Consider the following 25,813-nt stretch of genomic DNA (forward strand, 5'->3'; position numbering starts at 1 on the left):
CCTGTTAAAGTTCAGGCCATTTATGAGTGGACTCAGCCAACATCTCTGAAGAGTCTGCAAAAGTTCCTGGGCTTTGCTAATTTTTATCGTCGCTTCATCAATAATTTTTCTAGTATTGCTAAACCGTTGACTGATTTAACCAAGAAGGGTGCTGATGTGGTCAATTGGTCTTCTGCTGCTGTGGAAGCTTTTCAGGAGTTGAAGCGTCGTTTTTCTTCTGCCCCTGTGTTGTGCCAGCCAGATGTTTCGCTCCCGTTCCAGGTCGAGGTTGATGCTTCTGAGATTGGAGCAGGGGCTGTTTTGTCGCAGAGAAGTTCTGATGGCTCGGTGATGAAACCATGTGCCTTCTTTTCCAGGAAGTTTTCGCCTGCTGAGCATAATTATGATGTTGGCAATCGAGAGTTGCTGGCCATGAAGTGGGCATTCGAGGAGTGGCGTCATTGGCTTGAAGGAGCTAAGCATCGCGTGGTGGTCTTGACTGATCACAAGAACTTGACTTATCTCGAGTCTGCCAAACGGTTGAATCCTAGACAGGCTCGTTGGTCGCTGTTTTTCTCCAGTTTTGACTTTGTGGTTTCTTACCTTCCGGGCTCTAAGAATGTAAAGGCGGATGCCCTTTCTAGGAGTTTTGTGCCCGACTCTCCGGGTTTGTCTGAGCCGGCGGGTATTCTCAAAGAGGGGGTAATTTTGTCTGCCATCTCCCCTGATTTGCGGCGGGTGCTGCAAAAATTTCTAGCTAATAGACCTGACCGTTGCCCAGCGGAGAAACTGTTTGTCCCTGATAAATGGACGAGTAGAGTTATCTCTGAGGTTCATTGTTCGGTGTTGGCTGGTCATCCTGGAATCTTTGGTACCAGAGATTTGGTGGCTAGATCCTTTTGGTGGCCGTCTCTGTCGCGGGATGTGCGTTCTTTTGTGCAGTCCTGTGGGATTTGTGCTCGGGCTAAGCCCTGCTGTTCTCGTGCCAGTGGGTTGCTTTTGCCCTTGCCGGTCCCGAAGAGGCCCTGGACACATATCTCTATGGATTTTATTTCGGATCTCCCCGTCTCTCAAAAGATGTCGGTCATTTGGGTGGTTTGTGATCTCTTCTCTAAGATGGTCCATTTGGTACCCTTGTCTAAATTGCCTTCCTCCTCTGATTTGGTGCCATTGTTTTTCCAACATGTGGTTCGTTTACATGGCATTCCGGAGAACATCGTTTCTGACAGAGGTTCCCAGTTTGTTTCGAGGTTTTGGCAAGCCTTTTGTGCTAGGATGGGCATTGATTTGTCTTTTTCCTCGGCTTTCCATCCTCAGACAAATGGTCAAACTGAACGAACCAATCAGACCTTGGAAACATATCTGAGATGTTTTGTTTCTGCTGATCAGGATGATTGGGTGTCCTTTTTGCCTTTGGCTGAGTTCGCCCTTAATAATCGGGCCAGCTCGGCTACTTTGGTTTCGCCGTTTTTCTGCAATTCTGGTTTCCATCCTCGTTTCTCTTCAGGGCAGGTTGAGTCTTCGGACTGTCCTGGTGTGGATATTGTGGTGGATAGGTTGCAGCAGATTTGGACTCATGTAGTGGACAATTTGACATTGTCCCAGGAGAAGGCTCAACGTTTCGCTAACCGCCGGCGCTGTGTGGGTCCCCGACTTCGTGTTGGGGATTTGGTTTGGTTGTCGTCTCGTTATATTCCTATGAAGGTTTCCTCTCCTAAGTTTAAGCCTCGTTTCATTGGTCCGTATAGGATTTCTGAGGTTCTTAATCCTGTGTCTTTTCGTTTGACCCTTCCAGCTTCTTTTTCCATCCATAATGTATTCAATAGGTCATTGTTGCGGAGATACGTGGCACCTGTGGTTCCATTCGTTGATCCTCCTGCTCTGGCTTTGGTTGAGGGGGAGTTGGAGTATATAGTGGAGAAGATTTTGGATTCTCGTATTTCGAGACGGAAACTCCAGTACCTGGTTAAGTGGAAGGGTTATGGTCAGGAAGATAATTCCTGGGTCTTTGCCTCTGATGTTCATGCTGCCGATCTGGTTCGTGCCTTTCATGCGGCTCATCCTGGTCGGCCTGGGGGCTCTGGTGAGGGTTCGGTGACCCCTCCTCAAGGGGGGGGGTACTGTTGTGAATTCTGTGGTCAAGCTCCCTCCTGTGGTCATGAGTGGTTCTTCGGCTGGTACTGTCCATGAGCTTCATCTGGTGGATGTGAGTGGGGCTGCGGCTTCTGAGTTTCCTTCCTCAGGTGACGAGGTTAGGTCGTTAGTTGCTGCTCTATTTAACTCCACCTAGTTCTTTGTTCCTTGCCTCCAGTCAATGTTCCAGTATTGGTCTTGCTCTCTCCTGGATCGTCTTGTGGCCTGTCTGCCCTGCATAAGCTAAGTTCTGCTTGTGTTACTTTTGTTTGCTATTTTTTCTGTCCAGCTTTCTATATTGGTTTTTCTTGCTTGCTGGAAGCTCTGGGACGCAGAGGAAGCACCTCCGTGCCGTTAGTCGGTACGGAGGGTCTTTTTGCGCCCTCTGTGTGGTTGTTTGTAGGTTTTTGTGCTGACCGCAAAGCTATCTTTACTATCCTCGGTCTATTCAGTAAGTCGGGCCTCACTTTGCTAATACCTATTTCATCTCTGTGTTTGTATTTTCATCTTTGCTCACAGTCATTATATGTGGGGGGCTGCCTTTTCCTTTGGGGAATTTCTCTGAGGCAAGGTAGGCTTATTTTTCTATCTTCAGGGCTAGCTAGTTTCTCAGGCTGTGCCCGAGGCGCCTAGGTCTGATCAGGAGCGCTCCACGGCTACCTCTAGTGTGGTGTGATAGGATTAGGGATTGTGGTCAGCAGAGTTCCCACGTCTCAGAGCTCGTCCTATGTTGCTAGTAACTATCAGGTCACTTTGTGTGCTCTTAACCACCAGGTCCATTGTGTTTCTGAATCACCAGTTCATAACAGATCTTTATCCGTGGGCCAATACGCTATTCAGTTCCGCACCCTCTCCTCCGACTTAGGCTGGAACAATGAGGCGTTAGTGGGTGCTTTCTGGCGAGGCCTCTCCGGGCGCATAAAGGACGAGTTGGCTGGTCGGGACACCCCTACGGTTTTGGAGGATTTAATTTCCTTAGCTACCCGTATTGACCTTCGGTTCCAAGAACGCGCCCGGGAGCGGAGATCTCTTCGTCCTTCCCCTGCCACCCGTAAGCCACTCAGTCCGCAGCCTAGAACTTCCTCTCTGGCGTCCGCACCTGAGCCAATGCAAGTGGACCGTCTAAAAATGTCTGAACAGCGACGTAAAGAGAGGCGTACTCAAGATTTATGTTTTTACTGCGGGAGTGCCTCTCATCTATTGCGGTCTTGCCCTGAACGTCCGGAAAACTTCTCCGCCTAGGTCAGGTAACAGAGGCCTCCCTAGGTGTGTGTGATTCCTCTCAACCCCTCACTTTGTCTGTCCTTTTGCATATTTCTGGCAAGGGCATTTCTTTGGATGCCTATGTGGACTCTGGCGCAGCAGGAAATTTTATCAGGTTGGAAGAGGTTTTGAAATTTTCCGTTCCAGTCAAAACCTTAGAGACTCCTGTAATTCTTGCATCTGTGGATGGTAAACCTTTACAGGAGACCATTACACAAGTAACACTTGAGGTGGAACTTCAGGTTGGGGTTCTGCATAGGGAGAAAATTGCATTTTATGTTATAGCGGGTCTGTCTCATCCTATGCTTTTAGGTCTCCCTTGGTTATGGAGTCACGAGCCCACTTTAGATTGGCGCAATGGCAATATCTTGCGCTGGGGAGAGCTTTGTCGGGAACGTTGTCTGCTGCTGGTGCGTCCTGTGGGTGTTTCTTCTTCTTCTTTCCCTGCCTTACCCTGTGTCTACAGTTCTTTCTCTGATGTCTTCAACAAGAAGGAGGCTGAGGTTCTACCTCCTCACCGACCCTATGATTGTCCCATAGATCTCGTGCCTGGAACTATCCCGCCTAGGGGAAGAATCTACCCTCTCTCTCCTGCTGAGACGCAAGCAAAGTCTGAATATATTCAAGAAAATCTTGCTAAGGGATTCATTCGCAAGTCTTCTTCTCCTGCCGGAGCAGGCTTCTTTTTCGTGAAGAAGAAAGATGGCACACTTCGTCCCTGCATTGATTATCGAGGCCTAAACAACATCACGGTGAAGAACAAATATCCTCTGCCACTCATTCCGGAACTCTTCGATCGTCTCAGAGGAGCGCAAATTTTTACCAAATTGGATTTGCGTGGCACGTACAATCTGGTTCGAATTCGTGCAGGAGATGAGTGGAAGACCGCCTTCAATACTCGTGACGGTCACTATGAGTATTTGGTTATGCCGTTTGGTCTCTGCAACGCTCCAGCGGTTTTCCAGGAATTTGTGAACGATGTATTTTGGGATCTTCTCTACTCCTCTGTCGTAGTCTATCTTGACGACATTCTCATCTTTTCTCCGGATCTTTCCACTCATAGACGAGATGTCCACCGTGTTCTGCAACGGCTAAGGGAGAATCATCTGTTCGCTAAGATTGAGAGATGCGTCTTCGAGCAATCCTCACTGCCCTTCCTTGGATATATTGTCTCGAGGTCTGGTCTAGAGATAGATCCAGAGAAGGTTTCTGCTGTCCTTGATTGGCCTCGTCCTCTTGGAATAAAAGCAATCCAGCGTTTTCTTGGCTTTGCCAACTACTATAGACAATTTATTCCTCATTTCTCTTCAATTACCAAGCCTATCTCTGCCCTAGTTCACAAAGGAGTCAACTCCAGTCTTTGGACCCCTGAGGCTGAAGAGGCTTTTCAGTCCCTTAAACAAAGATTCGCTGCAGCCCCTGTGCTTCACCGTCCTGATGCAAATAGACCGTTTGTCCTTGAAGTCGACGCGTCTTCTGTCGGAGCCAGAGCTGTACTTTTGCAAAGATCCTCTTCCGGACATTTGGTGACCTGTGGTTTTTTCTCTAAAGCCTTTTCTACTCCAGAATGGAACTACTCCATTGGAGATAAGGAACTATTGGCTATCAAGTTAGCCTTAGAGGAGTGGCGTTATCTCCTTGAGGGGTCTGTTCATCCATTCACAATTTACACAGACCACAAGAATTTGGCCTGTGTTCAGTCTGCTCAAAGACTTAATCCACGACAAGCCAGATGGTCTTTATTCTTTGAACGGTTTGACTTCGAACTTCATTTCCGACCCGAAAATAAGAGCGTCAAAGCGGATGCTCTTTCAAGATCCTTTCAGCCTCTGGACATGGAGGACTCTCCAGCTCACATCATTGATCCAGCGAAGATCGTCACTCTTGCTCCTCTAAGAGTGATTTCAGCTCCTCCTGGCAAGACTCTTGTGTCGAATCAAGACAAGGAGAGAGTTTTACGGTGGGGTCACTCCTCCAAGATTGCAGGACATGTAGGAGTCAAGAAGACACTTTCCCTTATCTCTCGGCACTACTGGTGGCCATCTCTCTGACAGGATGTCACAGAATTCATTGCTTCTTGTTCTTCTTGTGCCAAAAATAAAGTTCCTAGGCAGCTTCCTTCCGGTCTCCTGCATCCTCTGCCTGTGCCTTCCGTCCCTTGGAGCCATATCGCTATGGACTTCATCACTGATCTGCCTTGTTCCTCGGATTGCTCTGTCATCCTAGTTGTTGTGGATCGGTTCTCTAAGATGGCTCACTTCATTGCGTTGCCTGGTCTGCCTTCCGCTCCAGAGTTGGCAAAAATCTTTTTACACCAAGTCTTCCGTCTTCATGGTTTTCCACAACATATTGTTTCCGACCGTGGAGTACAATTTACCTCACGTTTTTGGAGAGCTCTCTGCAGTCTGTTGAAGATTAACCTGGACTTCTCTTCCGCTTATCACCCTCAATCCTACGGTCAAGTGGAGCGAGTTAATCAGGTTCTGACTACATACCTCCGACATTTTTCCAATGCACACCAAGATGACTGGGTCTCCCTTCTCCCCTGGGCTGAGTTCTCATATAACAATCTTCCCAGAGAGTCTTCCTCCAAATCTCCCTTCTTTGTGGTCTATGGTCAACATCCGAGCATTCCCCTTCCTGTTTCTCTCACCTCGGGGGTACCGGCAGCGGATTTCTTGTCCCAGGAATTCTCAAAGATTTGGAATGAGACCAAAGAGGCTCTTGAGAGAGCTAGCCATAATATGAAAAGGTTTGCTGATAAGAAGCATTTGGATGCTCCTCCATACTCTCCGGGTGATAGTTTGGCTCTCCTCTCGCTATATCAAGCTTAAAATTCCCTCTTACAAACTGGGTCCTCGCTATATTGGTCCTTTTCCTATCTTAAGTCGCATTAATGATGTTTCCTACAAATTGAAGCTACCTGCCTCCTTACGCATTCCCAATGCTTTCCATGTATCTCTTCTCAAGCCCGCAGTGTTCAATCGTTTTCACTCCGCTACCTCTCTCTCTCCTCTGCTCTGTACTTCTGATGGAATCTTTAATGTTAAAGATATTCTTGCCAAAAAGGTAGTTAGGGGTAAAACCTATTTTTTGATTGATTGGGAGGGTCCTGAGGAGAGGTCCTGGGAGCCCCGAGAGAACATTAATGCTCCTCTTATCATGAAAAATATCCTTTCTAGCCTTAAAAAAAGGGGGACTAAGGAGGGGGGTACTGTCACGTCCGCTCGTTCAGTCACGTCCGCACATACTTACCTGCCTTCTCCCATCCCTCAGCGCACTCACGATCCTGTCCCTCGCCGCTCTGCCTCTTCTTTTGCTGGCTCACGGCGTCTGGTGTCTTTGCGCATGCGCGGTCGCGTCTCCTCCGTCGCTGAGCCTTCTGGGAGGTCGCGACCCGATGGCTCCGCCCCAACATGGCGGCGCCCATCGGGTATTTCTTCCCGGCGTCTTTCCAGGTAAGACTCCTTTGCTTTGTAGGTGCTCTGTCTGCTGTCAGCGTTCCTATGCTCTAGGCTCCCTAGTCTTAGTATCTCTTCCCTGCTTAGTTCTTTCTGTGTCTCTGATCAGTGTTCCTGCCGTGTCCTGCCTAGTTCCGTGTTCCTGCTGTGTCCTGCCAAGTCCTGTGTTCCTGCCGTGTCCTGCCAAGTCCTGTGTTCCTGCCGTGTCCTGCCTAGTTCCGTGTTCCTGCCGTGTCCTGCCAAGTCCTGTGTTCCTGCTGTGTCCTGCCTAGTCCTGAGTTCCTACTGTATCCTGCTTCGTCCCGTGTTCCTGCCGTATTCAGCTAAGTCCTGTATTCCTGTTGTTCCCCGCAAGTCCTATAGCTCTGTGGTCTCTCTCTCTCTCTCGGGTCGTCCCTTTGGCTCTAGCTGTTGTCTCCATTCCCCCGAGGTCCTGCTCCTAACACTCCCTGTATAGGGGGTGGTTCCATCTGGTCCGCTCGACCCCGGGGGCTCTAGAGTCACGACCCAGAGGGTCCACTCTCGGATTCCTTTCCGAATCCTTACATAATGTAGCATAACATGCTGCTATAAGCAAGTTTGAAATGCATGTGAAACAGATTTCATATAAGAGTTTAAAGAATGCACTGGGGGCTGACATCTTGGTTTTGCAGCAGTAGCAGGGCACTATCAGTTTCAGATTACGGCACCCCATGGACATAGGAGATAATAGACCGGCGCTGACCCTATCTGTAACATTGCAGCAGCATTAGCAGTGAGCTGGGCACGCCTCTGTGGGCTGCACAACTCACTGCTATAGGTGTGAATAGCCGCCATTTTATTATAGCCCTGTGCTATCTGCTGAGCTCCACTTACTCTCTATCACAGGACAGAAGAAGCCCTCACTGCTCCTCTGTACTCCAAGCAGGCACACATTCTCTGCTCCTCACAGGCTGCCCTGTGTGCTTCTTCTGCTGTGTCTCCCCCTCACACACAGTCCCTGTGATTTTCGGTAAGCTGCACTGACAGCCTGCAGAGAGGGAGGTGACATCTGTAGAGAGAGAGCAGGGCAGCTGACAGGACAGGGATTAAGGTGGGGGAAGGGGGATAGCAAGAATGTTATTCACAAAAAATGCTGCTGAGCCCACTGTGTACTGCTCCTCTGTAAACAAGCTGTGCCTCTGATGCAGTAACTGCTGGTGATAGCAGGTCACAGGGCAGTCACACACAAAATGGTGCTGCCCTGTTATGCTGCTCTTCATTCTGCCCCAGGGATATTAGACCACCCAAAAGGGGAGGGAAATGGTGATGTCAGCAGTTACTGCCCCAATTTTGCTGCTGGTAAATCTTACTATAGCTGCTTGAGGTCTAAAGCGGAAAATGCTCCCCCTAGTGGTAAATATGTATATTTGTAGAAAAATATATAATATTTTTCATATAGAAATGTTTGCAAACATTGCATTAATACATTTTAATTACTATTTTAAGCTTAATTTCACAAAAAAACAAAATACAAGAAAACTGGTGGCACCTTCTTTTTAAGGAGCAAATTAATATAAAAAATCTGCCCGCCGGGTCCGCATGCATATGGAGATTTTTAAAAGAAACCGTATTTTTGATCATTATACAAACCCCTGCTTTTTTACCCGTATTGTTAGCAAAGAATGTATGAGGGAATTGTGGATGATGTATCCTGTAATTATCAGCCTCCGACAAATGCGGCTCCTGTAAACAGATAATTTCAGCCCGTGACTTTCGCACTTCCCTCCATCACATAGATCTTTTCACTGGGGAATTCAGTCCCATTACATTCAGGGATAAAATTTGGATAGTCATAATATAACACAAAATTTTCTATGCCTGTTCATCTGAAGCACAATTAACATTCCTCACACCCCCACCTTCAAGACCCGGTTATGTGTACACAAGCCTACCCGATATATGCAATGCCGTGTGAAGATATCAAGTATACAAGTACCAAAATATAGATCATGCAAAAAACAGCAAAGATGAGCAAACACGAAAACAAAAAGCAAAAACATGAACCAAAAAGCAGGTGCAAAGTTTCAGATGCATTCTACAAACATCTATAATATAACGCTGGATGTGTCCTTCTGTCCGAAGCCTCTATAGACTGCGCCTGTGCAGTGTGACCAGAGCAGAAGAAAGCGTCCAGCGTTCAGAGGTGACAGGGAGGACAACGAGGATGGAGGAGTGTGGTGTCAGAGATCACGGTATGCGTAGGTGCTGACCGCATACAGCGATCTCCAGCGAGGCAGGAGGAGGAGTGTGGCACCGGAGTTAGTGCCTGCGCATAGCACAATCTCCAGCAATTTTATTGAAGACAAATTTGCACACAGTGTCTTCAGTAAAATGGCAATGGGTAGCGCCCATCCGGAGGTAGGATGCTGTGCGTTGGGCAGTCCCGCGCAGTGCGCACATAATCTTACCCAGGATTTTTCTCATGACCAGGGCCTGGAGTGCTAAGGACCTTGGGTAAGGGAGCTTGTGTAAGTTACAGGAAGCACAGCCGTGTGTGTGACAAGGAACTGCTGCTATAGTAGAGATAATCAACGGAGGGCTGACTACTAGTCAGTTAGAATAACTGCATGAGGCAAGTGAGCTCTTCCAACTCCACTTTCTCTGTCAGTGAAGTTGCTCACAGTCCTGGATCACAAAGATAGTAACCCTCCACAAGGCTCCAGAGAAACGGACCATGTCCCTTCCTCTGTGTCAGGCTGGAAACCACTCATGGGCAATCTTTTTTCCTTTTGACTGCTGCTTAGGAACAAAAGGAATTTTCCAACTGGTAAGTTTATCCTCCACTTGTTTAGGGGAATGACAAACCACCATCCGCCTATCATAGGAAATCAGCAGCTTTACTGGGTTAAACCCCCATCTATATCTTGTACCAACATCCCGAAGGGCTTTACACACGTGTGCAAACTTTCTTAATTTAGCCAAAGTCACAGCAGATAAGTCTGGGAAAACTTGGAGACTCTGCAGCTCCTCAGGTGTAACACCCCATGGTCCTGGTTGTTACAGTGGCATTGCTTTCCTCACAGGGAGAGTGATGTCACCCTTGGAAGCGAAGGAAGATCTTCTTTATCAGGTATCACAAGCATACAACATGTTCACACTCCAGGCCAGAAGGGGGAGCTCTGATCCAGCTTATGGGTGGCTCCCCTATATATATGTGTATGTATATATATATATATATATATATATATATATATATATATAGGAGCCATATATATACATATATATTCTGGTCTGGAGGGAAAGTCTGAGGCAGAGAGGAGAGTGAGGGGCCGTGCAGCCAAGAGGGTGCTGCAGCTCCTGGACAGAGATAACATGGAAGAAAGAACAGATTGTAGTGAGCGTGTAGGAGAGCGAGGAAAAGGAGAGGAAAGAACTAGGGAGAATAGCTTCGTCTGAGCTACCTCCTTGCAGAGTGCAGACACCGGTAGCCGGAAGACCGAGGTTGTGAGGGACTCCAAGACTCACAGCAGAAACCGGCAGGACAGCTGGACTACACGTCACCTGCCCATCCTAACACCTGGAGACACAGTGGCACATAGAGCCTGGGTCGTGATAGAGACCCTGTGAAAAGGCTCGAGCCACTTGTCATACAGGTTAGTGTCCCACTTTTAAGGAGGACAGAGAGAACAGTGAGGACCTTGACAGAAGCCACAGACAGCAAGGGACTACACCAGAGCGCTAGTAGGAAGACTTCTAACTCCACCTGGTAAAGGGGACTCTGAACTCGCTTCCAAGCCGGCCGGACCCTGCCTGTACCTGTGATCTGGTGCCCTGGACTGTGGCTGCCTGAAGTCTTCAGTAAACCAGGTAAAGAGACCGCAAATCTGAGTCCTCTGTTTCTTACTGCACCATCCACCATCTTGATCTACACACCGGAAGCCCTGGGGACCCAGCTTCACCTGTGGGAAGTTATATCATCTTAGCTGCCATAACATCACCCCGGACCTCTTTAAGCAGCGTCGGTCATTCCTGACCGAACACCTCAGGTGGCGTCACAAACACAAACTTTATTCATAAAACCCCTTTTAAGACTTTCCCCTTACTTACGCCCCCCATGGCCACAGACCGGGTCACAGCCGCCGTGACACATCCCTTTAAGTACTGGACCCGGTACCGAGTACCCCACGGCCCTGGCGGGCGTTCCACAGGCAACACTGGGCTCCTCATCTTTTGCATGAATACATACTTGGTGGTGAAAAAGTGCAGTCTCGCCAATGTATCTCTAGGGAGATCCTGATCCACATGTCTCGGTTTAGGTGTTTTATGAACTCTGTCAACCATCAAATCTCTGGTGGATAATTCAGGAAGAACTGCCTGAAGATTTTTTTGCAGGAAGGCAGGTAACTCTTTATCAGTGACCCCTCCCCGGTATACCCCTTATATGGATGTTATTCCTATGGGATCTATCTTCAAGGTCATACACTTTATCACTGACCCGTGACAATTCCTCTCTGAGCACTTCATTTTCATCCAGCAGCGCATTAAATGATGTAGTGTATTCAGCCATTTTATTTTCCATATGGCTGATGCGCTCTCTCAGGGCTGATATCACTCCCTTCATTTCCTGTAGAATAACATGCATATCTTTTTTCAGGGAGGCCCTTGGGGAAGTGAGAAGTTCCATGTCTTCTCTTGTTAGAGGGCCAGCACATTGCTGCTGCTGATCTCCCGTAGCACCCGCACCTCCTCCAGAGCCTAGTGAGGCGCACGAGGACCCAGATGGAGACAACGGCGCCATTTTACCTGTGGTCCCCACAGGCTTTCCCCTGGCAAAGAAGTCGGGCAGTCTTGGTGGGGACCCGTGTTACTGGGCTCGGCCGCGTGTCATCATGTGCCCAAGGCAGTGTGTTAGCTGATGCCGCTTATGTGGAGGAGCAGGGAGGTCTGTAAAGGCCGATTTCAGCTGCTTTACGTATGGCGCCTAAGGAACTCTTCAGCTATGCAGCCTCCACGTACAGCTTGCAGGCCACACCCCTCATTTGTTATTTTAGATGTGTGCTTAGGGTCATTGTCTTGTTGGAAGGTGAACCTTCGGCCAAGTCTGAGGTCCAGAGCACTCTGGAAGAGGTTTTGTTCCAGGCTATATCTGTACTTGGCCACATTCATGTTTCCTTCAATAACAGCCAGTCGTCCTGTCCCTGCAGCTGAAAAACACCCCCATAGCATGATGCTGCCACCACTATGTTTCACTGTTGGGATTGTATTGGGCAGGTGATGAGCAGTGCCTGGTTTTCTCCACACATGCAGCTTAGAATTATCACCAAAAGGGTCTATCTTCGTCTCATCAGACCAAAGAATCTTATTTCTCATACTCTGGGAGTCCTTCATGTGTTTTTTTTTAGCAAACTCTGTGTGGGCTTTCATATGTCTTGTACTGGGAAGAGGCTTCCGTCAGGCCACTCTGCCATAAAGGTCCAATTGGTGGAGGGCTGCAGTGATAGTTGACTTTGTGGAACTTTCTGCGTCTCTGGAGCTCAGCCACAGTGATCTTGGGGTTGTTCTTTACTTCTCTCACCAAGGCTCTAATCCCACGATTGCTCAGTTTGGCTGGACGGCCAGGTCTAGGAAGACTTCTGGTGGTCCCAAACTTCTTCTATTTAAGGATTATGGAGGCCACTGTGCTCTTAGGGTACCGTCACACTATACGATTTACCTACGATCACGACCAGCGATATGACCTGGCCGTGATCGTAGGTAAATCGTAGTGTGGTCGCTGGGGAGCTGTCACACAGACAGCTCTCCAGCAACCAACGATGCCGAGGTCCCTGGCTAACCAGGGTAAACATCGGGTAACTAAGCGCAGGACCGCGCTTAGTTACCCGATGTTTACCCTGGTTACAAGCGTTAAACTAAAAAAAACAAACATTACATACTTACATTCTGGTGTCCGTCAGGTCCCTTGCCGTCTGGTTCCCGCACTCAGTGACTGCCGGCCGTAAAGTGAAAGTGAAAGCACAGCCGCTGTGCTCTGCTTTCACTTTACGGCCGGCAGTCACAGTGCGGGAAGCAGACGGCAAGGGACCTGACGGACACCAGAATGTAAGTATGTGCTGTTTGTTTTTTTTAGTTTAACGCTTGTAACCAGGGTAAACATCGGGTAACTAAGCGCGGTCCTGCGCTTAGTTACCCGATCTTTACCCTGGTTACAAGCGAGCGCATCGCTGGATCGCATCGCTAGATCGGTGTCACACACACCGATCTAGCGATGACAGCGGGAGATCCAGCGATGAAAGAAAGTTCTAAACGATCTGCTACGACGTACGATTCTCAGCAGGATCCCTGATCGCTGCTGCGTGTCAGACACAGCGATATCGTTACGATATCGCTGGAACGTCACGAATCGTACCGTCGTAGCGATCGAAATGTTATAGTGTGACGGTACCCTTAGGAACCTTGAGTACTGCAGAAATTCTTTTGTAACCTTGGCCAGATCTGTGCTTTGCCACAATTCTGTCTCTGAGCTCCTTGGCCACTTCCTTTGACCTCATGTTTCTCATTTGGTCTGACATGCACTGTGAGGTGTGAGGTCAGACACGTGTGTGCCTTCCCAAATCAAGTCCTATAAGTTTAATTAAACACAGCTAGACTCCAATGAAGGAGAAGAACCATCTTAAGGAGGATCACAAGGAAATGGACAGCATGTGACTTAAAAATTATATTTTTTAATAAATACGCAAAAATTTCTACATTTCTGTTTTTTTTTTTCAGTCAGGATGGGGTGCAGAGTGTAATGAAATGACTAAAAATGTAATGGAAAAAAAATGAACTTTTTTGAATTTACCAAATGGCTGCAATGAAACAGTGAAAAATGTAAAAGCGTCTGAATACTTTCCATACCCACTGTATATATAATTATCTTGGCAGTCACTTGATGTTTGTTTTGACTGTTTAGACAAGGGTTTCTGTTGGGTTCTCTATTTAGTACTCTGAGTGCACTAGGGTGTATTCTTACCAACTGTTATTTCTTGCTGAGTATTACATTAACACTTTTCATTTGCGTAATGCAAAAATGCTGCCAAACAGGTGTTATATCGGATGATGGAAGGTAAAAACTCTGGCACTTTTTCTTTATGGCATCATATGTTCTCTTTTTCCCTTTTGTTGATGGATCTTATAGTATTTGTCTCTTATTAGTGATGGGAGCACATCACTGTATTCTGGCATAAATATTCAACTTTTCAGTTACTCTAAAGCCTTTCCAAAAGATCACCACTTCGAGAAGATTACTGCCATCTAGACCAGATTTTTCTGTCTTGGATTTTTGGATTTTCATTCCACCATCTTGTTTGTGTATTGGTTTCTTTTTCTCTTTAAAGAACACCTCCCAGAAGATTATTGGTCATCTCAGTGTTATATTGATGGCGGTTATCTGCACTAAAGGGGTTTTACAACTACAATAAATACAATGTCGTTAAATTTGATTAACTAAGTACCGTAAGTTATTCAACACACTAATATCATTTACATCTTCAAGTTCTGGTCCTAGGTCCAGTTTTATATTGTGTCGGTCACACACAGTCTTTCATTTGTCTTACCGGAGTATTAGAATGCTTTTCACACACAAAGTGTATGAGTTAGCTGCATGACTTACTAACTTAAGCACATTGAGCTCCATTTTTTTTTTACCTTAGCAACGCTTTTAATTATGCAAGTGTCAAGAGACAATATGGACGAACCAAAGACTAAAGATGTAGTCTTGCCCATCAGCTGATCGGTTTGAGCCAAGTTTCTTTTACCCCTTGAAAAAAAAACTTCCGATATCTGTCCAGATACAAAGGTCCATAACTTATGCAGTCCTCTACTTTATTTTCATTTACTGTTTGTGTTTAGATATTCAGATTGTCTCTTTAGAGAGGAAAATTACTTATTTCCCAGAGGAGCACTGGGGTGTAAAAGTCTCCTCACCTCGGCATGTCAGGCTTGACATGTCACTCTCTGCAAGGAGAAACGTTGCCCGGTGGATCCCGGTTTAGTTACTGTTTTGCATTTATTGCTAAAAGTGAAATTGTCCCCATGGCCAAACAATAAAACCAAAATGACGGTACTTGAAAGGTGTAATTTCTAGTTGTTTTTGTAGTATAGGGTAGATTTGTCAAAATCGCTGTCCCAACATGCTCCGTAAATGAATCAAGTAGAAGGTCGTCCGTCCTTTCTTCTTCACTTCCACACTTTTAGCGTAACGACGGCATTTCCATGAAGAGTGCGATTGTTTAAGGCTTTCATTAATCATTTAAATGGCCCCACATTAAGAACGCATCGCTATCTAACTCATTATAAACATACTTGTGTGGGGGCAGAGCATATTTCACATCCCAGCTAATTTGAGCTCGTCCTACAAGTAAACACTTCACTACGGAGAAATCTCAGTGTTTTAAGTGCGGACCCAAGTGTGAGAATATAAACAGCATTCTTCCACTGCGCAAAAGTTTAATGACAGCTAAATGTGATTTAAATTGAGGCTTTTGTTTGTTCTGGTCCGGTGCGATTGTTAGCAAAAGGTCGGATTTGTGACAACCAATGAGGCCTTGGGTCAAGAATTGAAATTAATGCAAGCACATTGAATAGGTTTCTTTTCTTCTTTTTTTTATTTTGATTTTTTTTTCTTTGCTAATATTTTTTTTTGGGCTGGGATATTCAGATCATGGAGGGACACCAGTGTCATGGCTTGACCTACAGATATGTGTGGTCCGCAGTAGTCCTGATAGCATATTGTTTTTTCTTCTCTATTTCTGTTTAACATCTAAATAAATATTAGTCATTTCGTTTTTTTAATGTGTTTCAAGTATCTGGGGGAAACGATTTTGTTTAATCATACACTGAATTTCGCTAAATGGGGCTTTCGGGACATGTGCTTTGGGTGTTTTCCCACCACTATTATGGCTGCAGATTCACTGTGCATGGCAGGGAAGAGCAAGGCCATAACATTGCCCAATCAGGGAAAGCTGATTATTGGGTACAAATGGATATTATTGTTTTAGTTTGTTGGGTAAGTGGCCTAAATAGACCTTTTTTTTGTTCCTGATGAAGGAATGCTCATTTTGAACCTGTTAAATATTTATGTAGATTTGCTATTTATTAAATTTTTATTTGGATTTTATGTTTTTTTCCCCCACTTAAAGGGGATCTCCAAGTGTGAGATAAAATGGAGTACCTGATATAATTCAAACGGAAGTCCGTCAAAGTCACATGTCACAATGTGCTGAAGATATCCAGTTCCCGAGACCTGCATCTCAACAGACAAGAGCTGTATTACACATACCCTGTTGACGTCCTGGAGCATCGCTGCGATATGCAAAGAAATATGTTAATCCACGTTGTACTCAGCGAGGAGATCTCCAGCCTTAAAGGGACACTGTCACCTGAATTTGGAGGGAACAATCTTCAGCCATGGAGGCGGGGTTTTGGGGTTTTTGATTCACCCTTTCCTTACCCGCTGGCTGCATGCTGGCTGCAATATTGGATTGAAGTTCATTCTCTGTCCTCCGTAGTACATGCCTGCACAAAGCAATCTTGTCTTGCGCAGGCGTGTACTATGGAGGACAGAGAATGAACTTCAATCCAACATTGCAGCCAGCATGCAGCCAGCGGGTAAGGAAAGGGTGAATCAAAAACCCCCAAACCCCGCCTCCATGGCTGAAGATTGTTCCCTCCAAATTCAGGTGACAGTGTCCCTTTAACCTCCTCATCTGTCAGTGTCACAGCTTTATAGCAGTGCATGGAGACTGAGCGCGCCCAACTGGAAAACAAACATTGAGGAGGATGAAGCTGGAGACAACCCCTTTTGTACTCGGCAAGGAATAGACATATTCCTCCCAGACGTTGACTGAGGTATGTGTGATACAGCTCTTGTCAGTGGAGGCGCACATCTCGGAAGCTGTATGTCTTCTGTCTGCAGCCCGTGCTGACGCGCGACTAGGATGGGTTGCTGTTTGAATTTTATCAGACACTCCATTTTATCTCATTCTCGGAGAACCGTTTTAAGGCCAGTGTCACACGTCTATGTACGTCATAAGACGGTTTAGTCTGGTCAGGAGCCCAGTGGCCGTCTGTGCATCGTGGTCCAAGTACACAGATGTGTGAAACTGGCATAAAGCTCGAATACAACTAAGCAAACTAGGGTAAATAAGTTTCCCTGGCAAATTGTTATTGTTGACTGGTGTGAGCCATTGATTGGTAGAACAAAAGGGAGGGGTCCTACAAATAGAATGTATTTTATCTCCATCAGGAGACATAAGGAAATAGGTGGAAGGACACAAGACTCCCGCCGTGCACTTCTGCTCCTTGGTTCTATCTATCATTGGGTGTCTCAGCACCCAGATACCCCATTAATCATATTTTTTTTCTAAACAATTACCCTGTAATAATCAAATGTTCATGTTTCCCAAAAATATTTTTCTTTGTTTTGCTCAACTCTTTTTTTTTTTCCTTCTCTTGTTTGGACTTCTTATTCCTGTTTTAAAGTTCTTCTCAGTATTAACATGGATCACAAGGAACTCCAAATAATTTCACCATGTTCTCTCATTATCTGATTGAAAGAAATAAAAGTCACAGACGGATTAGGGATGTTTTTGAATATTTTATTTTTGCTACTTTTGTTTATTGCTTTTAAATAAAATTTTATTAAAAAAAGTAACTGGCATCCACCCATTTTAGATCTTATAAAGTGGTTTCCTGTACAGGGATGCCTACCAAGCTAATATAAAATTACATTAGCTTTTAGTCAGGTCAGGGAAATGCTTAGTCTCAGTGGGTTTTTAAACTTTTCTTGTCAAAAGGGAAAAAATGTGATGCAAAGAAGATAAAATTCTGGAGAAAAATATTAATCTTTTTGAACTGTTAGAGTATTAAACATTATATTAAAGGAGTGGTCTGAAACCAAAAATTATTTAAATCCTAAATGCCTTTTTTTAATGTCATAATCTAATCTCTTTTCTAATGTACTTTAATTAAAATGTTCCCTATTGTTCCCTCACTACTTTATCTCTTTTATTTTTTTACTTCTTTAATGATGCTTCATTTTCACAATCCCCAGTGCATGCTGGGATAGTCAAATGAGTCATCATCAGAGGGCAGAGGCAGTGGTCACTGCAGAAGTCTCTGCCTCCTCCCTCAAACGAAGCATCATCAGTGACGTCTATTTCGAGGGCTTCGCTTTTACCTCCACCACATATCATGCATCAGTTGTCAATTCCGATGGATGCTCAATAGATTCTTACCACTGTACAAAATATGCACAGTGACAGTTCGCTCACTCGCCAGCTCTGTTCAGCAGTGACGCGATGTTAAAAGAGCGCACTGTCAGTGCACATCATAAGAAGAATAGCTGGCAGGGGAGACAAGTGCCTCCCCTGAAAGTGAGGTCAAATTATTTATATGCACATGTAGCTCATTCAAAAACAAGTCCAGCAATACCTTTCCATGACCGTTCCTCCATTACTGAGAAATCAGTGTTTAAATTGATAAGCAAACAAGGCTGAAAGACTAGGATAAATCTGAAGCCCCTGTCACTCCAGTTCTATTTCATGCCCAGCGTCACATCTTCCTGCTTGACTCGATGCTATGTGACATCTGGCAAGGGAGACATCAAGTCAAGCAGATGGAGGCGGTGCTGGGTATGGGATAGAGCTGCAGTGACGCAACCTTTGGATCTACCATAGTCCTTTAGCTTTATTTGCTTATCAATGATCAAACACTGATTTGTCAGTATTGGAGGAACGGACTGGCCATGTAAAGGTTTTGTTAGACTAGTTTTTGAAAGAGCTACATGTGCATATAAATAGTTTAGGCGATTGAAATACTGCTGCAATAATTTTCTTTAGTGGGCTCATGATTACCCAATTTGACACTGCAAAATATTTTATGAAACATGAGATGAATGATTAAATGTTTGTTATTTTCCTGTTCCTGCTTAAAACTTGAGTCATACATTTTATGGATATGGTATGAGGCCACCTGAGAGCCCTCAAGCCCCCTCTAACTATAATGGAGAAATATAAAAGGGCTGCAGAGCTTTCAGTATACATTTTCATTTTCTTTGTTTAAATATTATTTAATCTACTTTTTTGTCTTTTTTTGTTGTTGTTTTTTTTATGCATATGCCTCAGGTAACAACAGCTACATTAATGCCGATGCTATTAGTGGCCCTTTCTAAATATACGATTAACCAATGCTTTGAGGTTTTTTTTTAATATCGTTAATATCGGCCCAGTAAATTAATTACATCTGCTTCAGTTTTTCTGCTTCTATCTTTTTTGGCTCGTTAGTCGTAGCATTTTAGATTATAAATAGGAAAGAATAACAGTATACGGATATAATTACACAATTGAATGCCACTTTTTCCAGATAAATATTTATGCAAATTCTAATGGTCAGATGTGAAATGAAATATAATTATCTTGGCTGCACTTTCCAGAATATTTTGGGCAAACTGACAAGACCATCTGCACTTATCATATAACATTTTATAATCTTGGAATAGTTCAGTTTAACAAAAAAATCATCTTTTTTTTATGTTTCCCATAGCTCTGAAAGTGAATCTGGCTCTCAAAGCGCCTGTGACCAGCTTGTGACTCCTACAGCACTTGCAGCTTGCACTAGGGTGGATTCCTGTTTTACTCCCTGGTTGGTTCCTTCTATTGGAGTTTCCATTCAGTTTTCTCATCTGGAACTGCACTTGTGTCATCATCTGGATCAATTAGGCACAGGTATATTTTATTACACAATGCGATATAACTTTAAAAAAAAACAATAACCGTCCTGTTCACAGATGCTTTAGGTAAGTTAATAATGACAGCCAATACGCCTTTTAACTGACCTTACATATAAGAGAATAGCCTCCCCATACAGGTGACAATCCAGCAGCTGTTGGCTGTCCACTATAGCTGACAACTTTCTGCATCAGCCATGATCAGTGTTTGCACCGTCCAAATCTGTTTAACCCCCTAGATGCTGCTGTCAATAGTGACTACATCATTATAAATGGCTAACAGAGTGTGGGGGCTTCCTCTTTATCCCAATTGGTGCCCTCAGATCATGATTTTGTTGTCCTGATGTTTGCCATGGCAATTCACTACCAAATTGCGGCGTTAGAGTCTGCCGGCTGTTGTAACCTGTTCAGAAGTTAGAGGCATTTAGGTGGTAAAAATGCACATTTTCATTTCTGTCATACCACTTTGCATTAATTCCTGTAGAGCACCTGAAGGGTTAATAAACTACCTGACAGCAGTTTTTGATATGTCAGGGGGTGCTGTTTTTAAAATGGTATTACGTTTGGGGGTTTCCCAATATATGGGACCCCTAAAGTCACTTCAAACATGCATGAGTCCCTAAAAAAATAAATTTAGTAAATTTCCTTGAAAAAATGAAAAATTGCTGCTACTATTTTAAACCTCCTAAAATGCTAAAAAAATAAAATAACATTTTACAAATGGTGCTGATGTAAAGCCGACACGTGGGAAATGTTATTTATTAATGTTTTGCTGTGGTATGACCATCTGGATTAAAGGGATAATCATTCAAATTTTGAAAATTGCTAATTTTTTAACATTTTTCTCAAATTTTTGATATTTTTTATAAATAAACACAAAACGTATTGACCTAAATTTACCATTATCATAAAGTGTAATATGTCACGAAAAAACAGTCTCAAAATCATTGGGATTTGTTGAAGTGTTGCAGAGTTATTACCACATTAAAGTGACACTGGTCAGATTTCAAAAATTTGGCTCCGTCACTAAGGGGTTAAAACCTTACCTCCCCTGGTGCTTCTGTGACTACTTGGTCCTCCACTGCCCTTTGGACAATGTCTTGTGCCATGTGATTTCTGCAGGCTCTGATTGGCTGCTGCAGTCACATGAGATAAGAAAGTATATTATTCTTTTAGAAGTTAATTCCTCCATCACTGAGAAATCAGCCTTTGAATCGATATGCAAATAAGACTGAAGAGCTAGTGTAGGTCTGAGGCCTCTGTCACACCAACTCTACTCCCCTCCCAACTCTGACTTTTTCCACTTCACTAACTGCCTCTGTGCTGTGTGATTTAAGGCAAATGAGTCATCAGTCATGTAGGAGGACGCGGCACTTTGTGGGCAATAGAGCCGTAATGACAGAGGCTTCAGATCTACCATAGTCTTTCGGTCTCATTTCCATATCAATTAAAACTCTGATTTCTCAGTAATGGAGGAACTGTCTGGCCATGTAAGGTTATTGCTGGATCTGTCTCTGAACAAGCTACATGTACATATAAATAGATTGAGGGGTGGAGAGAGTAAAACCTTGCTGAATGATTCCCTTGATTACCAGATTATGGTGAAGAAATCAGCTTTGTGGTTCTTCTGTAATCACCATTTGAAGTTTTCTTCTTCTTAGAGGTCGGTGCACAGGGGCCGGACTGTGCACTGGGGCGTCTTCTCTCTGATTTCCCGGCCCTCTGATGCCTCCAGTCTGTGAATGACAGGTCACTGATGAGATATCAGAGAATGCAGGTCATTCACAGACTGGAGGCAATGGAGGGGCCAGGGAATCACAGACAGGTAGGAGGAGACCCAGTGCACAGTCCGGCCCCTGTGCACCGACATCTAAGAAGAAGAAAACTTCAAATGGTGATTTGTTATGAACAGGTAATTCAGAACCACAATGGACATTGAAGTTCAGAGCACACAAAGTGACCTGACATTTACCCAAAACATAGGACGAGCTCTGAGACGTGGAAACTCTGCTGACCGCAATCCCTAATCCTATCACACCACACTAGAGGTAGCCGTGGATTGCGCCTAACGCTCCCTATGCAACTCGGCACAGCCTGAGAAACTAACTAGCCCTGAAGATAGAAAAATAAGCCTACCTTGCCTCAGAGAAATTCCCCAAAGGAAAAGGCAGCCCCCCACATATAATGACTGTGAGTAATGATGAAAATACAAACACAGAGATGAAATAGATTTAGCAAAGTGAGGCCCGACTTAATGAATAGACCGAGGATAGGAAAGATAGCTTTGCGGTCAACACAAAAACCTTCAAACAACCACGCAGAGGGGCAAAAAGACCCTCCGCACCGACTAACGGTACGGAGGTGCTCCCTCTGCGTCTCAGAGCTTCCAGCAAGCAAGAAAAACCAAAATAGCAAGCTGGACAGAAAAAATAGCAAACAAAAATAACACAAGCAAAACTTAGCTTATGCAGGATAGACAGGCCACAGGAACGATCCAGGAGGCAGCAAGACCAATACTAGAACATTGACTGGAGGCCAGGATCAAAGCACCAGGTGGAGTTAAATAGAGCAGCACCTAACGACTTAACCTCGTCACCTGAGGAAGGAAACTCAGAAGCCGCAGTACCACTCTCATCCACCAAAGGAAGCTCATAGACAGAACCAGCCGAAGTACCACTCTCGACCACAGGAGGGAGCTTGGCCACAGAATTCACAACAGTGATTACAGAAGAACCACAAAGCTGATTTCTTCACCATAATCTAGTAATCAAGGGAATTAGCAGGAAACTTCAAATGGTGATTACAGAATAACAAAGCAGATTTATTCACCAAAGATATCAATGTAGTTATTATTACAACATCATTATAACCATGTCTTTAACTTTTCGTTAATTGTGCGGTCAGGTTCTCTTTAACCCCTTAAGAACTGGGTGATTGTTTTGTTTTTTCCTCCCCTTATTCCAAGAGCCATAACTGTTTTATTTTCACATCAATATACAGTGGATGTGTGAGGGCTTGGTTTTTGCGGGACGGGTTGTACTTTTGAATGATACCATCCATTTTATCGTATGATGTAATAGAAAGTGGGGGAAAAAAAATCCAAGTGCAATTCTGCAATTTATTTTTTTTAATTTTTATTTTACTATAAAACTGACCTGATGCTGCACAATGGGAAGAGCAAAGGGGATTTAAGATGGCCGGGATATGAGGTTTAGAGCGCTCTCCGGCAGATCAGACAGCTCCAGAACAGCGCTTACAAGCTCTATAAAAAACCGTTTGTAAGCACTGTCATATTTGGCTACATTGGTGACTAGTTCCATAAACTAAAAATCCGTGCATTCTTGAGAAAAGAGGGAATTTTTAATAACAAGTAAATTGCAATGTTCCTTGACATGTGAATAATCATTGAAACAGATCCTGTCACAACCAGAAACGTTATTTACTTGCAGATATAGGGCTAATCTGCAGATAAATGACATGTAAATCTGGCTACTGGAGCAGCAGGTACAGGGAGAAATTAAATGATATTCTCTCTGCAGCCGCTGGCTTATTCATCAGGGTGGTGCAGGGGCTAATACAGTCACCACTAAACATACAGTGAGTGCGCTGTAATCACACTCCCCGACACTCTGATGGCAGCTTGTTCTGCAGTGTGTGTGTGCAGAGCATGCTCTGTGTGCTAGGGAATGATTACAGCACACTCACTGTGTAGGGAGTGGTGATTGTATTCGCTCCCTCTACCACCCTGATGACTGTAAGCCAGCAGCTGCAGGGAGAATATAACTTAGTTTTCTCTTTGTAGCCGCTGCTCTAGTGAGTCGGCTAAACAGCATTTGATGCTATTTTCCACTAGATTCTCCCTATATCTGCAGGTAAATAACATTTCTGGATGTTATGGGTTCCCTTTAAGTTAGGTTTGACGTGAAAACAAAACATCATAAGCCCTGGAAATAGACGACCATCTAAGGGAGCAGCTTATTTATGTGACTAGTGACCATGTACCGTTCTTGACCTTCTCTGACACGTTCCTGCTCCTTCATAAATGTTTGTTCAGTTCAAAGTCACAGGCTCCATCAAAGCATGTCTTCCTCTCACACAAGATCTGTTCCTTCCTCATGTTGTAATGTTTCTCTTGGCCACCATTATACGTGAATGGGTCTGTTTATGACTGAACGTTTTAATGATGCCCGCTTCAACCATTTCATATTGTGGCTTTATCCAGCAATATAACACAATTTAGGATACGGAAAATGGTTAATTTACACAATAAAAGCTATTAGAACACCTTATAAAGGATGTCTATTATGAGAAAGTCATTTCCTTATTTTTTTTTTTGTGTCTGGCAGCTTAGTAATTTGTTTCTGCTCAGTACTAGTCATATGTTCCATTCGTTCAACATTTTATTCACAATTTTTTTTTATTTTGTTGTTTTGTTTTGTCAGCACCCACAAAATTCTTGCACCCATTCATCTCTGATAAAACAACTCCTGGAGACCTGGAGTACATACTTATCAAGCTAAAGGAGCCCCACGTGTACATGCGTCAATGGAGTGGCTCATCCGTGTGCAAAGAGATCAGATTCTCCACCGATGCCGACTGCCAGCTTCTGGAGTGCCGAAACCTTACCATGAAGAATTTGGTGAAACCGTTCCACATCCAGGGGCAGACGGCCATTTCCCTCAGTGCCCTGGAAAAACTCATTGATTGCACTGTCCTGGTGGATCCGGTATTTGTGAACGTTGGCCAGCACTCCGTACACTCCATTAACACAGCAATCCAGGCTTGGCAGCAGGTAAGTGTGCAAGGTTTCTGGATTTATGATCCTCACGACTAGGGTTGAGCGAAACGGATCGTTCATTTTCAAAAGTCGCCAACTTTTGGCATAGTCGAGTTTCATGAAACCCGACCCGATCCGTGTATGGGGTCGGCCATGCGGTACGCGACTTTCGCGCCAAAGTCGCGTTTCGTATGACGCGCTTGGCGCCATTTTTTCAGCCAATGAAGGAGCGTGGGCAGAGTGATGACATAGGTCTTAGGGGCGTGGACGCCTATCGTCATCTTGTCAATTGTGCGCTGTAGCGATTTGCAATCTGTAATACCAGCTTTTCTGTTCAGGTACGGAGGAGAGAGAGAGGGAGAGGGAGAAAAAAATAAAAATAAAAAACAAAAAAAAAAACAATTGCCATTGACTTTGCATTGGGTTTCGTGTTTCGGTCGATCCCCGACTTTTCGCCATAATCGGCCGATTTTACTCGACTCGACTTTAGAGATAGTCTCTTAATCTATAATCTATAAATAATTATAAATTATTAAAATAAAATAGATTATAAATTAAAATAGATTATAAATCTATAATCTCGACTTTAGAGATAGTTAGAGATAGACTCGACCCTAAAAAAGTAAAAGTCGCTCAACCCTACTCACGACCCATTGCAGAGCAAAATACCTGCGCTGCTTTGTTTGCTAAAATGCCGGGCACCATGATGGAAACTTGATGGACCACATTATAGTCAATGGGTCTATATGGCACTGCCAGTGTCCACCATGTGACTGCTTCCACGTTGTCGTTAATTTTCTTGTTTTGTGCCAAACACTTATGTAAAAAACACAACTGCATTTTTAAGTGAAGAACCCCAGCGTTTCTGCTCAAAAAATGTATTTAAAAAAACGTTGCTTTAAATTTTCACCAAAAGCGCATTAAAAAAGTGGAAAAATGCATTCAAATAATCTGCAGCATAAACACAATAATCCAAGTACAATGCTGTTGTGTATTTTGATGCATACACCTGCAGGAAAAAGACACAGCTTTTGTGGGAACATTTTCTAAATGGGTTTTCGGAAAATAAAAAAGCCATCCACTGGAATACACCCCCGATCCAGCACTGCCGCTCCACTGGTCACTGCTGGACCACTGGAATTGATGACTTTGAAAGCGCAAGTCTCCTGCCCTGCAGCCAAGCGGTGGCTTCAGTGGTCAAGTCATTGGTGATCAGTAGACACTACATGTTTTTGCCTGTCCCAGTGCTGAGGGTACACAGGACAAGCTGCTCACCCACGGGTGTCCTCTAGGACATCAGCCGAGCATGTTCCTATGGATGTCACTTGTAAGAGTGGAATTGTCATGTAAGTATTGTGTATCTCTTAATATAAAGCAGCCACACAGGCCTAAACTAATAAAGTCGTAATAAAATTACTTTTTAGCTTAACCATAGCCTTAAAGGGGTGTTCCACTAACATGTTTTATGTCCCC

At 44.4% G+C, this 25,813-nt stretch overlaps 1 protein-coding gene across 1 annotated transcript in view; it reads left to right on the forward strand.

The window, feature by feature from the left end:
* The window catches only part of VPS13B (vacuolar protein sorting 13 homolog B), a 1,386,889-nt gene that overhangs the window by 1,185,321 nt on the left and 175,755 nt on the right, over nucleotides 1-25,813 (forward strand). Inside the window, exons 41-42 of the mRNA XM_069731647.1 lie at nucleotides 19,380-19,561; nucleotides 24,006-24,355. Of these exons, the coding sequence (XP_069587748.1) occupies nucleotides 19,380-19,561; nucleotides 24,006-24,355 (532 nt within the window). The remainder of the gene's footprint in view (nucleotides 1-19,379; nucleotides 19,562-24,005; nucleotides 24,356-25,813) is intronic.

This window comes from Ranitomeya imitator, chromosome 6 (genome assembly GCF_032444005.1).
Source record: "Ranitomeya imitator isolate aRanImi1 chromosome 6, aRanImi1.pri, whole genome shotgun sequence".
NCBI classification, from domain to species: Eukaryota; Metazoa; Chordata; class Amphibia; order Anura; family Dendrobatidae; genus Ranitomeya; species Ranitomeya imitator.